Here is an 18,777-nt window from a genome sequence, read left to right on the forward strand (position 1 = left end):
AAGTTACGCAATACATAACTTGCATACCTTTTTGTCGCACCCATGGAAAAACAACTTTCCACGTGAGAGACATGTGGATCCAAGGCTATACAGTAGTATGTGCAGCTACAGCAACGACTGATCGAATTTTACGTTCTTATTTCCTGATATGCACTCATGCCCATAAATTAAGGATAATTCAGAATCACACCGAAATCGAAATCTAAAGTAAAAATTTCACCTGTAGAATTATCACACACATCTGCAAGAATGATATGCAGATTTTAGGAAACCACCAGATGATGCCGATGGTACGTCACAATGACGAGAGTGTAAGAGGGGGGGGGGGTATTTAAGGAATGGTGGCAAAGAAGTAAAATTGTTCACAAGAGTTCTATAAGGCGCTCAGTGCCATAAGCGAATAGTTATGACACAGAGGACGCATGTGGATGATTTTTTACGTGATAGAACTATCGGCCGCCTGGAATGTGGGCGTACTCAGATGGAAGTATCCGAGGAACTTGGAATTGCCCAAAGTGTCATCTCTAGGCTTTGGCAACGATTCCAAGATAACGGAAATGTCAGTAGACGTTACAGTATAGGTCTCCCCCAAGTTACAACTCCGAATGAAGACCGGTATTTGGCAGTAACTACCAGAAGAAGCAGACGGAGCACAGCATCCGACCTGTCTCGTCAGCTATCTGCAACCACGGGTACCACAGTTTCAAGGCAACCCGTGTACAGACGTTTGGGAGATATTGGTCTATATGCTCGCAGGCCTGTCAGATGTGTTCCGCTCACGGCAACTCACTGTCGGCAGCGATTAGCCTGGAGTAGAGAACATGCAATGTGGACATCGTCACAGTGGGCTTGTGTGATGTTTCCCGACGAGTCCAGGTTTAGCTTGCAGTCTGATTCACGTCGGACTTTCATATGGAGAACGCCAGGTACCCGTTACCATCAAGACAACATCATTGAACGACACCGTTACGGTGGTGCAGCATTGCTCGTTTGGGGTGGAATTAAACTGGGATCCAGAACAGATCTGCATGTTCAAACCGGAACCATGAAAGCCCAAATTTATCGGGACATCATTCTGGAACAACATGAACGTTTGTTTAGGGGTGCCATGGGCGCAGAATTTGTGTTTATGGATGACAACGCCCGTCCTCACCGAGCAAACATCGTAAACGAATGCCTTGAATCTGAGGATATAACCCGTATAGAATGACTAGCATTCTCACCTGACTTGAATCCGATAGAGCATGTGTGGGACATGCTTGGCCGACGAGTTGCAGCCCGTCAACCACCTCCTACATGTGTACCGGAACTTCGGAGAGCATTGCTTGCTGAGTGGAGTGATCTTCCCCAAGATCAGATCGATAATTTGATACTCAGCATGCCTAGGCGTTGTACGGACTGTATTTCATCGCATGGGAGACATAAAATGTATTAACCATCATACCAACCATGTAATAGTAAGTTTTTGTAACCATGTAATAGTAAGTTTTTGTAAAGGAGATATTTTTTACAATTGCTCCAGGGAGCAAAAATTGTAGTTTTTATGAATGGTATCATACATACACCATCGTTTTTGTTCTTTATCTTTTGTTTAATAAATGGGCTTTATGAATAAGTAACGTTTGTTTTGTTTCTGAACCTTTATTTGCTGGAGCTGTCATTACCCTTAATTTATGGACATGAGTGTATTTGACTGTATCCGTAATGGGAAACCTCTGCAACGAAGCCAACCTTTGTCAGTATTTCTAATTTTTCTTTGCAAGTTTTGACTTTTAGAAACGTTTAAACAACATTCTCTTATATAAATATTTTCAGAAGCACCAGAAAACCTTCAAGACGAATCGCTTAAACGTTTGCTTAACACGTTACAACTTACATTTTGTTCCGATACAAGAATTATTACCTCGGAAACTGTTTTCCAAAAAATCTGTGGAAAAGCGCCGCGAATACGAAAACCTGTATGTGAATATGAAAACCTCGGTATTCGCGGATATGAAATTCGCAAATATCAAGGGCCGTCTGTATTTTATTTATCTATTTGTTTTTATTTTTTTTTTGCGTGTTTCCCTTTTCATGTACTGGTTGCTCCCTCAAATACCTTTAAAGGAAGAAAATGAAATGTCTCGCAATTTGGATCCAAATTTTACAGGGTAAATATTTTTGAGTTTCATAGAGGAAGGAGCAAAATTTACGAATTAGCATTTTTTAGATTGAGAGAGAGACGGCAATATAAAAATATTTTAATATTTGCGTTTCTCTTCTCTCCCCCCCCCCCCAATATTGATTTTTGTTGGGGTTGAACTATTATAGATAAATTCCATTCTCTTTAGCAATCATTTTTCATAATTTTCTTGAATTCTAAAATGAATCATAGGATTTATATTCCTTTCAGTCGATTATGGTGGAACAGCCTGTATGTACTGCGTTGATTAATTTGAAAAGAAGTGAAAAGCATGGGCCGCAATTTTGGTAAAGGGTTTATTTCGTTACATAATGGCAAGGAAAGACAATTGCAGTACATTGTAAGGCTGAAATTCCAATTCGTAACTATCTACGGTTCGCCCCCTGAAAATGCATTTAAAAAGGTTTTTTTTTTCTTTTTAAAAAACAGATGTAAATATTGGTGCGGTTATTTAATTTTTAATTGAAACACTTCATCAACACAGCAATTTAACTTATATGAGTGGATTTGGATTTTTCTATAAGCTAAACCGGTTAATTAACCCATTACATATCAAAACTCTATTATTTCTTTTTTTTCAATAGAAAATATTACATTATATGATATCATAAATGAATGTTTTTAACTAAACGGAAAAAAATGTTTTAACTAAAATTACTACTCATCAATTTATTATCATTTTTAAACAATTTTTTTTTTGGAGTTTGTAATATTTATAGCAGTCAGTTCAAAATTTAAGTACAACAATCAAAACTAAAAATTACACTGCTTAGTTAGAAATAAAAAGAAACGAACGTCTCAAAAAAGATACGATGGTGAATAATGGGTTGAGGGGTAAAATATGCAGTTCGCCTTGATTATCATGTTATCTGTAAACATATACAATCTTGCTTACAAAAGTTAAAAGCGTTTTACCTAGAATTTCACTTTCGATCTCCTCAATTTGGTGAGATTTTATAAATCTCTGAGCAAGTAAAATTTTCAGCAGCTCTCTAAGAATGACACAAACAGGGAATCAACTTCTTTTAAAAAACAAGTTTTGTACTTATATAGCCGTATTGTGTACTGGAATGACACTGAAAAATTTGGCGTCTAAAAATACCAAAAAGAAAGGGCAAAGAAAATTGATATGATGTATTTTTTTGACCATGTATTTGCGATGTATATTCCAACACACACGAAGCAATAAAAAAGGTGAAGTGTTTGATTTTTGAAAGTTCGGTTATCTTGATGATCATGTTTCTTAAGGGCCAAAAATCTTCTGAAAAATAGTTACGAAAAAATGTTTAAACACACACATCAAATACTGTTTGAAAGTATCTTCGAGAGAGAGAAAAATCCCCGTTATTTAGCTTTCAAAATCTTGGAAATTAACAATTTTTGATGGAATGAGAATAAATGTTAAAATGAATCACGCGCGGCAACGCAACAATTCACATATCCTATTGTACTTTTTCCCTTGTGTTAATACTGTAGACTGCCGGCCGTGTGCTGGTCTGGCCCATCTAGAAAATGATTTGGCGTTTTTTTTTGGCGAGTTTTTTCCGGGCAATGGGAAGACAAAAACATATCAGTGCATGTCTTTGCTCAGAAGTTTATATTATTTAAATGAGTTTTTCAATTGACTCTCAGTAATCCGGCACACCTTCGTCTGATATGTTGCCGGATTAGTGAGAATCTACTGCAACTATAACATACAAAAAAATTAAATTGAGGGATAAAGTGGTTGCAACCAAGAATGGAAAGCTTCTACAATTCCAATGCTGTGACTGTTAGGTTTATGTCACAATTTAAATACTCACAGATTAAACTGTTTCACGACTCGTTGATATTAACATTTAACGTCTTCTATACCTGCTAGGCCTGGGCAAACCGAGCCATGTCCGTTTTAACGAATACCGTTATAACGAAAATCTTGTTTTAACAAACACTTTTCTAATCTTCCAGATAAGTTTGCGTTGGAACAATGCAAAAACCTGGAATTCCTTTATAACGAAGTGATTTCTCCGGAAACATTAACATCGTTATTTGCATATGTTTACATAGGAAGAGGTTCAAAACGTCTACCGCGCATTTCAGGTATGCATGCGCGCCGTGCATGTATTATATGTTTCCAATAAAGATTTTTTCCCCTTGCACCGGATATGACGTCATACTTTTCGTTAGAATTTTTCTCGAAAACTATGGGTCGTACAGGTACGTTTCTTTGAGTATTTTTATGTGTATTTGAAAGGTAATTATTTGAGAAAAAAAAATTAGCGCAAGATGGAATGTTATGAGACTGAAATAGCAGCTATGCAGTGGGTTGTCATCGGGGGAACCCCATGCATGGTTCGAAAAGCGTAGGCGTTCCTGAAGGGTGGCTATGCCTAATTGCATTAAAATGCCAACCCCTGTTCAGTCTGATAACAGAAGGGGAGAGAAAGGATGTTTTTCCTTTTCTTTCGAGATATATGTTTACAGCAGTGTGTGGCTCCCAACCTTTTTTCCTTCCCTCACCCCCACAGCAATTCGACTTACCTTCCTCACCCCCTTAGATAATATGTTTTTATCTGAGAAAATTCTGATTTTTTTCTGTAATTAATTACATAAATTATCCAATAATTAATTTCTATGAATTCTTTTGCGTATTCTTTAATGTCTTTTTGAGTATGGCTAATATTTAATTTTGACTTCATTTCTTTTGAAAATTAATTTTTCAAAATAGAAACTAAATAACTTACAATTTTTTAATAATTTTTTTGAGATTTATAAAAAAAATCATTGAAAAAACAGTTCTTCGCTTATTGATTCCAGCCGCAACAACTATAATAGGCATCTTCATCCTATTGCTCGTGAGCACCATAACGTTTCCTGAAGTACCCAGAGTGCTCGATGCTAGTGTCCAATTTCGTGCTCGCGAGCACTTGATCAACGTTCCAATTAAACACCATGGAGGAATTGCATTCAAGGATTCAAATCATCGTCATTTCATGCAGTCGTATGTTAAACTTGCCGTAAAAGGTGCTCTTCTTTTGATGATGGGTACAGGCAGTGCTAGCGACTGGAAAAGGGTTGAGGACCGCTGAACTATAAATTATTGTTTCTTTGCCACTTGACTGAATATTTTGACGTTTTTCCTGAGTCGTCTATACACGACGGTATCAAATCTAAGCACAACGTGCTAATAACACAAGGTACAAACCACGAAATAGTTTAGGTAAATAATGGTATTTTTTCTCAACGGAAATGGAAAACAAGTACGATCGCTAATCCAAAAAGAAACTTTTACGATGCAAATTATGCATGGCACATTTCTACGAGTAAAAGTTAGAACATGAGTCGTCAAAATATTGGTATGATTAATATTTATTTAGGAATCGAAAAATCCAATTTTCATCATCATTTTCATTTTCCTGAATAACCAGTCAACATTTTATAATTCTTTTTCCCGTCTCAAACCCACAAAACTTCCCGCCCGCAACCCCTGGGTTGCGCGCACCTCCGATTGGGAACCATTAGTTTACAGCATAAATAACAGAAAACAATTCTCCCCCCCCCCTCCTCGTTTTTATTCTTTTGTGTTCGGGAAAAGAATTTATCAGCTCACGCAATCAGAAAAAAATATTCTTGAAAATAAGTTGTAATTTCAAGAAGGTTTAGTGATTTCTACTGTGGCAGTTACAATACGGATTAGGAAAATTTTAAAAGCTGCTTGAAGAGTTAATTAATTTTTTTTCACCATGGATTTCTAGCAAACTTCACTCCTGATTATGTTTTATAGATAGATCAGCAGGTAAAGAAATGGCTCAAAGATTTCCTTTTATATTATTTGGTTGATATTTTCTGATAAATAATATTTAATTTATGTTTAAAACGTAAAAAAAATATTTTATTTTTTAAATAAATTTATTTACAAATTAAATAAATGTTAATTAAATACATTTTATTTTTCATTTATTTTTTTACAATTTCGAGAGAATGACTCAAATACAAACTTTATAGCCAATACGTATTATTATTATGTATACGATAAATATGATAAATGCGGTTGTTATACATGATAACTGGTTATTTTGCATACTTACTAAGTATTTTGGTAAGTTTGATGAATTTCCCTAAACTAATCAATTTCACCGGTGATTAGGCATAGTGCCCAAGCATCGTTGCTAAATTTGATAAATTTTCCTAAATTAGTTACTTTTACCGGAGATTATCCATAGTGCCCAAGTGTCGTTGATAAATTGAACAAAAAAAATTACCGCTTTTGCCGGTGATTACGAATAATACCCAAGCGTCGCGTCGTTGGCACACATGATAAATCGTTTTATGTGATGTACCCTACATAATAATTCATACACGTAGTCATTATATCGGAGTAGGATCATAAAATTTGTTATCATTATATCGTAGTCAGACTATATTCCTCACACATACTAGGGTTTTATGCATAATCACAGATAAAGGCGATAAATTTGAAGTATTTGTCAAATTTACCAACGACGCTTGGGTTTTATGCATATTCATCGGTAAAGTGATAAATTTAAATTTACCGGCTTAACTTGCTTTAATCAAACTTACCAAGACGATTGGTAAGTATGCATTATAGCCAGTTATTATGTACAATATCCGATTTATCATATTTACTGTAACACTATCGTTATCCCGTAGAACATAATGAATTATAAGCAATAGTAGATGCATAACATCTATTTCGGTATCCTCCAATAATACTGTCTCAGACTTTTCTCAACTCTCTAACCGACATAATTATACCGATCCCGATAAACAAATCCTTCTTCGTTTCATAGCATTTTTTGAATATATCATTACCAACTAAAAATTTCATCATCTGGCGAGATGTCATTATTTGATTCTTACTACTTAATCCCTTCTCGGGAAATGAATTTGGCGAAGTTGATTTCCTACAGGACATTTTCTCTTTTTCTTGTATGTATATATGTGTGTGTGTGTTTAGACAAACTCGAAATTGACGCAATTCCGTAAAACCTTTTCCACAATATTTGCTTTTTTTTTCCTAGTCCGATGGAGGAGAGATTTTGATGAAATAACTTTGTTTTCGTCCAAATAATGTTCGGCGCAGTTCTTTTTGAAATTCGTCGAATCAAGAATTCTCCTTGCACATCCCATTCCTCCTCTACTATATTAGATTACACGCATATAGAACATCCAATCTCTTGTTTCTTCCGGAAAGTTTATGCAGAATATACTTTTTTTTCTCTTTTTTTGCTTGAGAAGCTTTCCTCTGATTAAAAATGATAAAGATAAATGAAGATTAAAGCAACAGTAAAAAAAAGATGTTATCCTTTTCAATGAAATAAAAATGCGTCGCATCCATAATTGATTAATTCCCAAACTCCCATAATTACAAACCTTTAGTTCTCGGTGCCATTGTATCCATTGCCCTTCTCTTATAATTATCTCATCCCATTAATTTATTTCGATATAAATATTTCATGTTATTCCTTTTCTTCTTTAAGATTTTGGAATTCGTATTTGTTTTATTTCAAAATTTTTAATTAATTACGTTGCAACAAATTCTGATATTTTAACTATATAAAAGGAAATTTATTCATCTGAGTAAAGCTCTCTGGAGAATGGAATTTACAGTATATAATATTTTTGCGGTCTTGAATTTTACGTTGGTTATTTACCAGATACATTAGCTTTCCTTTTCCGATCGTCAATAGCTCCGGTCTTTCGATTTTGAGGCACTTTACTACCGCTTTTCTCTTCGATTCTAAGTTGCGACGACATATTTTGTTGAGGACGCTTTTGCGTCCAATGTTATGACATAATCGTTCAGTAGGTACCGTCATTAATTATTTAAATTTTCAGTGCGGGAACTGCATTTTTGGTAGATCTGCGTCTATGTGACGAAACGTTTTTAAATCTCAAGAACCCGTGTATATTTTAATATACATGGCAAATACATTTTCAAAAAACTTATTGCACTAACTTCTTTTCTGAATTTTCTTGGTATTTAAGAAAGCACATCTCTCGGTAATAAATAAGTGATCTCAGTACAAAAACCGCTTTATTAGTAGGATACCTTTTTATCTAGAAAGTTTTTATTCCTTGTTGGTGTCATTTTTTTTAGAGCTCGTGAAATTCAGTGAGTTCTAAGATTTGTAAAATCACCCCAAAGTAAGGGGAATAGGAAATAAAACTCAAGGTAAAAACTAATCAACTTTGTAAGTAAGACTGTATATCTGTTAATACATTTCAGGATATATTTATATTTAATTATGTGAAGAGAAGGTATTCCTATCGGGAACGACTACTTTCATTCTTGTAATAAATATTCAAAAATGAAATACATGAACTTGGAACTGAGTACCAACCACAGAAATGACATATCAGCTGCAGGCAATCCACGAAAACTACGTAACCCCTCATAAACATTCCTATGGGGAATTTCGAAAGAACTGGGACATACCAGAACATGTGCTTCATGTGTGTGCTAGAATTAAGTGTATTTTGTGTACTAGTGGTGGTGCCACCTATCTTCCATATTTTGAAGTGAAAATGCAGATGTTTGTTCGTGTTACGTAAGTACCGTGGGTGAAGGTCAGATATTCAATGTCTTCCTTACAGGAGTGCGCTAATTTCTGGTGTGGATGCGACTACTGTATGTATTCAAAGAACGAACTTGACGGGTTAACATCAATTTATTAAACGATTAAAAATCAAAAATGTAGTATTAGGATCAATTAATAAAATACAGTAAAAGTCCATCATATCAAGTTCGGCTTATAACAAAAATCTCGCTATTACGCGTAATTCTCAAAGAACTAATGTTAAAGATACAAAAAAATATTCTCTTTTTGCGCGTTATTTATGAATGAGGATTAAATACATTCGATATAACGATAACGGAAATTCTCAAAAAGTATGTTTTTCTTTCTCTCTCTTTAAGGATTATAAGTAAAACAGAGTAGAGTGACATTTTTTAATTTTTTAAATAAATCTCTTCACCCTATTCATAGGTGTTCATAAACGGGGCATGCCAGTACCTCCCTATAGATTAGAATAGCACATGCCACATATTTTTTTATCATCTTGTTATCTAAAAACACATCATAATATCTGTAGGTGTGTTGGTTGGACAGGTAGGCACGATCTCTGGTTTTGACACAGTTGTTATTTCTCTTGAAACTCCCCCTCTCCTTTTTTTGGAATCTTCCAAAACTAGGCACAGGGTAAACAGACCTAATCGTTTCTCTGCTTTATATGTTGAAAATTGCACAGTTTTTAGTGCAACGAATACTCAAGTTACAGAAATTGGTTCATTCCAAAACATGAAAAGTTTGTTATGCAAACAACATTGTGCAGGCATGAACTGTTAACTCTAGATGCACATTTCAGTAAAAGAACTTAAGAAAAAAAAATAATAATAAAGGTACGTTAATCTGGTTTGTTTTTTCCCCATTTATATGTTTTCACAGTTCAAAAACCTAAAATTCGTTTACGAAGAGAAGTCTACAAATTCATGATAGCAAACCAGGAAATATTTCTCTACTTTCAATGGCTCAAAATTTTTGTGCATCGTCCCTGTGGCAATTTAGGGCGTTTACCATGGTAAGAGGCAGAGTTCTATCATGATTATAAAAAGTTGAAAGTATAGACAAAAAATTCAAACTATATATGAGGACGGATATGTCAACATTTGTAAAGACACAGATTCCACAAGGAGTTTCTGATCATCTAAATAAAATCCAAATTGGTGAAATGAAGACACTGAATTCTTCCGTTATTCTAAACATCTTTCTTCACTTTACTGCTTTACTGCGTACCAAAATAATTGTAGTGAAAATATGTTTCGGTGTAAAACCATGGACGGAACATGAAAAAAAACTGTTTCTATGAATGTTTCGGTGTCATTTTTTAAATAAATTGAAACATCGCTAAAAACTATTTTTCTTAGTTTCAACGGGGGGGGGGGGAAATTAAGGTTCCGTCCAGTGAAAGACGTGTACATCCAGGAACGTCACTTTATAATTTAAAGAACGATTTCTAAGCAGTTCATTTGCTCGAGGCTGATTCCACCTGAAGTTTACGCTTTTATATCCTCTGACGATCTCGTGAGCATTAACATTAGTGTGGGAAAACCATAAAGTTTTCCTCTTTCTTCTTCTTCTTCTACCAAAGCTCCATAGCTTGGAGTTGTAATAAGTAGCTGGAAAAACGTTACCTTCTCCAGTTAATACTCACAAGAACGTGGAAAGAGCATTGAAAGACCGATACCTTCAGAAATCCCCTCGTCAAAGAAGGTTTTTGAAAGGACTGAAGTAATTACACTAGTATTGAAATAGAAGACGGCAAATATATATATATATATATATATATATATATATTTCACGATTTTTCTCCTGTTTTCTTCGGTTCTTCTTAGCAGCATATTTAAGGTGGTTTTTTTTTCTTTTCTGGTCGGAATTCCTTTACTCGTTTTTCCACCGAGCTAAGAAACGCATTTTTTTTTTGTCTTATTTTTTGTTCATGTATTTTTATTTCTTATTTAAGATGCTCGTATCCGCGTCTCATCTTATTCTTTAAAGGGGTTCGTCGTCGAGTCGGGCTTAATAAACTTTCAGCGTTGAAAAACGCCCCAAGTTTTAAATTGATTTGAATGCGGCTTGGTAAAAAAAAAAAAAGTAAACGAAATATGTTGGGTGTTGAAATGTACGAGACGGGGCCTCTCTAAGAGGCAAAAGAGAATGAAGAAACGAGGAGGTAATATATATATTTTGCGCCTTTTTTTTTTTCCGTGCGAAGAATGAAAGGCCAGCTTGGTAAATTGAGCAATAACTGCCACCTCTCCAAAGCAAATCGGTGGAACCTCTTGGTGAAACTGCGGTAGGCGAAGTCGTATTTGCGACGGAAAGGGGGATGCTGTAGAGACTTTACTCCAGCCAGAAAAAAAAAATACACAGAGAAAAAGAGCTCTAGAGAGCTGTCTCGTTTTGGATGGTGACATAATTGGACGCTTCTGGTATGTTCCGTACATATATACATATACTCACGCCCACCATCGGAAGTCTCTCGTGCCTTGTTTCCGTGCCCAACCTTCGCCAACATCCTGTGTGTGATGAGTCTCAAGGATCGTAACCCTCCATTTTTTCGTACTCTACCATTTCTCAATAAATATATATATAAAAAAAATTCAACGTCTAAAGTGTTGTGGAAGTTAGAGAGGTCTTTCAAGTCCATAGTAAAGACTCCGAGAATGTGACAGCTCCGAGGCTCTTGTCATAAACGGTTGAAATATTGTCTTCTCAATAATTTGATGGCTTTGGAATATTTTTCTTCCTCCATGTTTCTAAAAAGGAGAGGGAGAAATCCTCACATTCTACTTTTTCCCCCTCAATTTTTTTTCTATTTTTCTACGAGGAATGCCTCTCATCCTCCTCCTGCTCTTTCCATTTGTATTGTGAAACGGCGATTAGAAAAAGAGGAAGAGGATAGAACTTGAAGTGGTAGATGCTTGATGACGAAAAGTCCAGAGTGGTAGATGATGGGGAAATACTACAAGGAACTTGAAGTTTTCTGTGAGGCTGGATGATGAAGAATGAAGAATTGTCTTTTGTCGGAAAGAGGACTTCTCCGACACAACAACAAAAAAAATGTTCTTTTTTTTTTCTTCACCATCTGGGGAATGTCCTTCCGAAAAATGCCACTTTCAAAAACATTCTTACGCATCTTTGGGAATTGGTTTGTATGTGGGAGATATAGACACATCGATATCTACCTATTGGGAATTTTTATACATACCACGAGAGCGTCCACGAGGACAAGGACATATATGATTTTTCACGAGTGTTTGCCGCATTTTCTCTCTTATTCGTTTCTGCGAGTTTCTCGGGAATCGAATGTAAAGCAATAGAAATTCTTATGATATAGATAGATTGATAGATACTTTGCTCTTTCATGTTTCCGCTGGGGTTTTCGAGTAAGTTATGATATATTTTTCAGGATGTCTAAAGCTACAACTTCCCTGGTATGTGAGAGAAATGAATAAGCGGGTGTAGTGGCAATGGAATTTCGGAATTGGAAATTTCGTTTGAAGGATGTAAGTTAAGTATTTTCCTCATATATTCGAATTTTTAGTCCTTTTCTAGATTTTATTAATAAAATTCTTTCAGATACTATTGAGATTATTGGAACTACAAAAAGCATGTACGAAGTCTCAAAATTCAATTTCAAGAATTTTATGAGTGTGTAATATTTAGTAAAAATGCACAGAAAAGTACAAAACGCGTTTTTTATCTTACAAGTGATTAGAAATTAGAAATTTAAAAGTTAAAAAATAATTCAAGATTACCACTTACCATGCTCCAAAGTTTGAGCGTAGACTTCATCGGAAGGAGGTCCAGCTCCTTTTGCGTTATAAGCCTGCACAATAATACTGTACTGAGTGTTCCTACGAAGACCAGTTATGTGACATTCTTCTTTGTTCGGACTCTCAATTTCTTTTGTTCTATCGATTTCCAAGGTTTTATATATATAGGAATCACCAGAGCCCTTTGCTTTGTACCCGACATAATATCCTTTCAAAACTCCATTTTGCTGTTCTGCATTCGGAGCCTTTAATAAATATTTTTTTTCAATTAATAATAGTTCAGTTTGATATAAAATTCACAACCAATTAAAAAACTGAGAACTCATTATAAACAATCATTAAATATGGGGTGACAACACTTACCCTCCAAGTAACTTTGATCGACTGTGAACTCGCAGGTTGTACACGAACTTTCAGTGGAGCAGCAGAAGGTGCTGTCAAAGAATAAATTCATAGATAAATACTCTTAATCGCACGCTTTTGATTTTAGAGAAAAAATTTCCTACAGTGTAGAAGGTATTCTGATATACATTCGCATATCTCATTTCATGAGATATGAGCCCAGTGGTCGCCCATACGCATCTGAATACATGATTCAAATATCAAAATTGAATTTTGGTCCTTCAAATTGGTTATTGGTACAGGTAAAATAATCAATTAATTTAATATAGGGAAAAAAAATTATAATTTTTTCTATATTTATCAGACTTTCCAAATTTATCTGGGAAGTATGCATATTCGCCAGTAAAAGTGATAAATGTGGTTAAATTTAATCAAACTTTTTTATCAAGACTATTCATGATTATGCATAACCACCGGTGTATGGAATGAATATGAAAGTCGTATAAATGAGGTTTTACTGTATATCGAATCTCCCCAATAGCGGACACTCCCCGTTAGCGGACAAAAGATGTGCGTTATTGAGAGGTTCTACTGTATCTCAAATAATGATCAGGAACAATTTTCAGTACTCAAATAGAATTAGACTCCTTGAAAAATGAGAGTTTAATTTAGATTTTCATTTGAAAATTACAGACCAACAATCACAAAGAGAAATAAATTTTTATTTTACTTGGTGTCCCACAAATTCGATAACAGTTAAAAATTCGTGAAAATTAAAGGAACTGGTGTATTTGAATGCGGTTTGCGAAAACGTTATTCCAACGAAAAGGGGATTTTTATTTGGTATGGGAAAATAAATAGTCAAATGTTTGTCGATAGAGGGCACTGCAGGAAAGAAAATCACTTAATTCCATGGAGAACTATCTGTTCAAGCTCTTACGCATCCAAAACGTTCGTAAAGCTTCAGCCGGTGATTCGTGGCTGAGGTGAAGCAACTTTACCAATACTGTTTTATCTGCTAATGTTCAACATCACAATGAAAATCTTATTCAAGCGCTAGCAACAGGAAATTTCAGCAATGGGATAGTAATCGTACACCTAGTATTCCTGCATTTCATACCAATCTTGATTTTCATATTTCCAGACATTTGCGAACTAAATTTTTCTGTACGCAAAAAAAATTAATTAATTAATTTAATTTAATAAAATAAATAAATAAATCCCCTTTCGTGACAATAGTTTTTTCTGAAACCGCATTCAAATACATCAATTCTTTCATTGTTTATGAATTTTTAAACTAGCGTATTTTAACCGAAAAAATTCCTGATTTTTTAGTCAAAACTTTGGAAAAAGTTTAGTTTATTAGTTAAAATATAAAACAAAAGAAACCATTAAATTCCTCATCACTCTTATCTGATGCATTATAATCAGCTACCTCAGTTATCATCTACCTAGTTCGTTATGGTCAACCGTACTTTCGATCAACCGTACCATTCCCAATATATATAATACCATCCATATATAAGAAAACTTTCCTACTTTTGGTGCCCAATATTTGGCAAAAAAAAGGTTCCCTATACACGTTAAAATACGTCATTTATGAATTTATGGGAACCTAGTAAATTTTCTATTTCTATAATTTTAGAAGACATAACCCCACGAAGATCAAACAGGAAAAGAAAATCAAATTGTTTCTTCTTCAATCTTTGGAGATAAGTTACATTTCCTCTATTTAAAGTAATAAAACTCCAAGCGCACATGCGCAATACACGATATTTCCCATACGCGTGTCACATATGTTGCAAGAATTTTTCGAAATATATTTTATCGTAAGATAAAAAAAATAAAAAATAATTCTAAAGTTGAAAGGAATAGCTATATCGACATTTCCTTCCCAAATATAAATCCCAAGACATCCTTGTCCACTAAATGTACTTCAGCCCACACACACACAAGTATCCATCGTGAAGAACAGGCCTGTCATAAGAAGTATCAGAGAATATATATGATCAACTTGAAACAAACGGAAAAGCGTTTAACTTCGTAATGTTAAAACGCCAATGGACAAAATCTGTTGTCGGAGTGTCGAGAAGAGAAGAGCAAAACAAAACAAAAAAACATGAAACTTTTTAAGGGAAGAGACTTTGAAAGAAATATTTTATAAGCGCATATTTTCCGTCTAATATGCTCGTCGTATGTGACTCTTTCTCATCCTGTCCTCTCCCTTGAATAACCTCCTCTCTATATCCCATATGTAAGGGAAAGAGACGTGTATATATATATATATATAAAAAACGGGACATTAGAGATCGCGTTTTCCTGTCGGAGGCTAAGGCTCCTTTGGGAAACGGGATGGACGCAGGCTAAACATCAAATAGGCTATAAAAAAAATAGGAAATGAAACACAGAAGAGTTCTAGTATATGTTGGCTCAATGCCATCAGCAATGGAAAAAATAAATAAATAAATAAAGCAAAATAAAGTATATGTGCCAAAGTGAATAACAATACAACTCAAAACGATAAATAAGAACTCTTTGCCTCAGAAAACTGCAGATGGCGCATTCGAACAATACAATGGACGGTGAAATGGCGCTTTGGTGGAAAAATATATACAAAAAAAGCCAAGAAAATGGAAGCAAATACCAGAATAAAAACAAAAGGGAAAGAATCAGTATTTTACCCTAATGCGAATATGAGCAATGAGTTGTTTTTTTTTTCTTTTCTTTTTTTCTGCCTACGTTGAGACTGGCATCAGCACGAATGATATATTTGCCCTCAATGCAATAGGAATATAAAAAAACCCTCCTCTTCTTGTCATGAAATTTGAATTTCGCACGTGCAAACCATGGAAGAAACGACTGCTGTTTTTGTTTACTGCGATTTTTTGGGATTTTTTTTTTCCCTTTCTTAGAGAGTGTGTTATAGAAAACAATGCTGGAATAAACATTCGTTTTCCATTAGCTCATGAATAGTTAATTAGGAGGGGGAGGGAAACTCTATTTCTTTGGAAATTGCAAAAATAAGATAAGAGGTTAAGATTAAAATTGCTATGCTGTGTGTTCAGCATGTAATATTTCCGATTATGACACATATAAATATTTTTTGATGATTCTAAAATTGAAGTAATATTTTGAAAAATGAATGGGGCAAAAATATGGAAATTTAGCTCTGATAAAAACATTTCTATCAAGTGACCATTTGGGAAAATATAAAATTTGTATATCTATTGTATATATTTTATATTGTATATATTTTATTGTATATATTTGTATTTGTAAATCAAACATATCAATTGATAAGAATCGTTTCCTTCAATAATGAATCACATCCATACCGATCTATTCTATGTGGCAATTCTGTCGGCACCTAAATAAAAAAGATTCCTAGAATATCCTGTTACAAACGTAGGACGTGAAGTTGAAATACAGGAAGTCTATGCATGAACCATTTTAAAAATTAATTTAAAAAATCAACCAATTTGTATGAAAAAGAAATGCAATTCAATAAGGGCGGCTCACATATTTATCATGGCGAAGTAGATTCTTTTCTTACTTTTTTTTTTTTGGTGAAAAAAAAGTTCAAAATTCCTTTCACAGATGGTGCTGTATCAAGGAAAACGACATAACCTGTAACTAACCTTTAACACAAACAGTGTATAATTAATGTTTATTACGAGTTGCATTACATAGAACTACCACATTAAAATATGAACACCAATTAGCCCTTTTAAACGTGGTCCAAGCTAGAAAGTGTGTTCTCTCGTATATGTGTGTGTGGGGTGATTTTTTAGAAATCTAAGAAATCTATTACAACATATAACAGATTTTATAATTTTATGTGGTGATTGTGACACAAATCGTGATAAACATGTACTTTTTGTGTCCCTTTTTATGCATGTCGGGTTTTTTTTTTCGTCATGCAGCGCCATCGTTTAATGCAATTTTGAACTATTTTGATTACTATTTTAGTACAAACCGTACTTTTTCATGTCAATTGAATGATTTCTGATTCATTTTTGAAATGTGTCGTGCATTTCACCCACCTTACAAAATTAGGTAAACGGATATTTATTAAAACTTGAATAGTTGATTTTATCAGTGTTTTTCCTTTATATTCGAGGCCTTTGAAGTAATTCGGCTCTTTTTATCGTAAGAGAGGTGATTCAAATATGTACTTATATTTATTCGACTTACTTAGCACTTATTTACATATAATAGTAGAGAAATCCGACGTCTCCCATAGACGCTTCTACAGCCCAGAAACGCACATTTCACTACTACTTACTTCATGCAAGAATTCATTAATAAAAGAAAATGGTGATTAAATATACAAGTGAAAATAAATGAGAATGATGGAATTTCATGCCAATTTTCATAAGTTAAATTTTTTAATTTTGAAAAAAAATGCTTATACTTATATTGCAGTGAATAACAAAAGAAAATATTATTTATCAAAAATTAGTAAATTTATCAAAGTTGTTTTAACTGATAGTTTTACGTTTCAAATAAAAAGAATGGCTTTCAAAAGTATGTTATAGTATAGATGTACGACCTACCTTGAATGAGTTTATCGTTAATATCTTTGCCGATTGACTTCAATCGAAAGAAGTTTCGGTCATAAAACCGAAACGGTCCATCGGAAACCATATATCATAGGTACTTTTTATCTATTTTTCCTTATTTCAGCACAATGCAACTAAAAATGTCATAAATCATGTCTCTATCCGTAGGAAAAGGGGAAAAAAATAAATCGAAGGATTCTCCGATTCCTGTCTCCGCGGTGTCCATCTTGCGGAACATCTGATCGGAAAACATTATGGCGAAAAAAAATCTGTAGCAGAAATATCTCGTTTCCGTTGGAATATTATTTTTTCCTCTGGAGAAAAATCAATTTTATTAATTAAATATTGGTCACGAGAGACTTATCCATGAAAAGTTATATATACAGGATGAAAACAAAATAAGCATAAAGAAACAAAATTCGAATTAGAAAAAATATTTAAATAATTTGGTATCTTACAAGAAAATGGTCCCAAGGTGTCCTCCTCAAAAGTTATGGAAAACAATTAAGTACATTCTTCTCATCAAGAAACGTATAAAAACTAAAAAAATTAGTGGTGGAATGCAATTATTAAAGCCGCAAAAATTATTTAAAATAATAACAGCTGACTACTGATCGTCTCTCGCGCTTCTTGGCGATATGTGTAAAAAAAAACCTTTTTTTTGCTTCAATTTCTGTTTTAGAAACTAGTTATTTCTGTTTTTTCCCTTCTTATTTTTCTGTGCTGTACATGATCATATATGTACATATCATGGGGCCGGTTCTATAAGAATCACCCTGTAAATCAAATTTAAAGAGAATTTATCATACGGTACCATGTTATAAAACGTCTTATTCTGTTTTTTTTTTTAACTTCTGAAGAAACTCTTTCTAAAAAACAAATTCAACTCATTTCTTTTATTTTCTTCTGGAACAGCTCAATTTTAAGAAATGTCAAAGAAACCTCCGGTGAAATTTTAGACAATGATGGTGCGAATGCTGGAAAAAAACCTCATATCCTAAATATCTGAAGCTGACTTTTTCCACAAAACCTTACACGAAATACACCAATGTAACCTTACGCTACAAATGCCCATTTAAAAGATTTTAAAAAAGTTCTTCCGAACATTCTAAAAAAATATAATGTTGCTATTAGATTTTTTGTTTTAGTATCTTTCAAATGGGTAAATATAAAACAAAAGAATACTCGGTTTCAACTGCATTAGAAGTTGCAAGAACAAAGTTATTACGAAAGGCATTAAAGGAAAAGTATTTTTCCTTCGGTATTAGTTGTTTTTAAATGTAAAAACAGTACTTATTGTGAGATGGTCCAATCTCAACATTACACAGGGTGCACAGTCAAGTTTCTTATAA

At 34.0% G+C, this 18,777-nt stretch overlaps 1 protein-coding gene and 1 long non-coding RNA gene across 4 annotated transcripts in view; one reads left to right on the forward strand and one right to left on the reverse strand.

Moving 5' to 3' along the window:
• Positions 1-18,777, reverse strand: part of LOC149078994 (cell adhesion molecule Dscam1-like) — a 260,024-nt gene that overhangs the window by 47,562 nt on the left and 193,685 nt on the right. For both annotated transcript variants that reach the window (XM_089241240.1, XM_089241239.1), the window contains exons 16-17: positions 12,885-12,955; positions 12,511-12,766 (exon numbers count right to left, since the gene is read on the reverse strand). In XM_089241240.1, coding sequence (XP_089097366.1) covers positions 12,511-12,766; positions 12,885-12,955 — 327 coding nt within the window. The remainder of the gene's footprint in view (positions 1-12,510; positions 12,767-12,884; positions 12,956-18,777) is intronic.
• The window catches only part of LOC149078995 (uncharacterized), a 75,698-nt gene that overhangs the window by 8,064 nt on the left and 48,857 nt on the right, over positions 1-18,777 (forward strand). For both annotated transcript variants that reach the window (XR_016193872.1, XR_016193873.1), the window contains exon 2: positions 12,155-12,251. This is a non-coding gene — a long non-coding RNA (uncharacterized LOC149078995). The remainder of the gene's footprint in view (positions 1-12,154; positions 12,252-18,777) is intronic.

This window comes from Pholcus phalangioides, unplaced genomic scaffold, assembly GCF_987345545.1.
Source record: "Pholcus phalangioides strain wild (caught in Gottingen) unplaced genomic scaffold, Ppha-v1.0 ptg000013l_1, whole genome shotgun sequence".
In the NCBI taxonomy this organism is placed as follows: Eukaryota; Metazoa; Arthropoda; class Arachnida; order Araneae; family Pholcidae; genus Pholcus; species Pholcus phalangioides.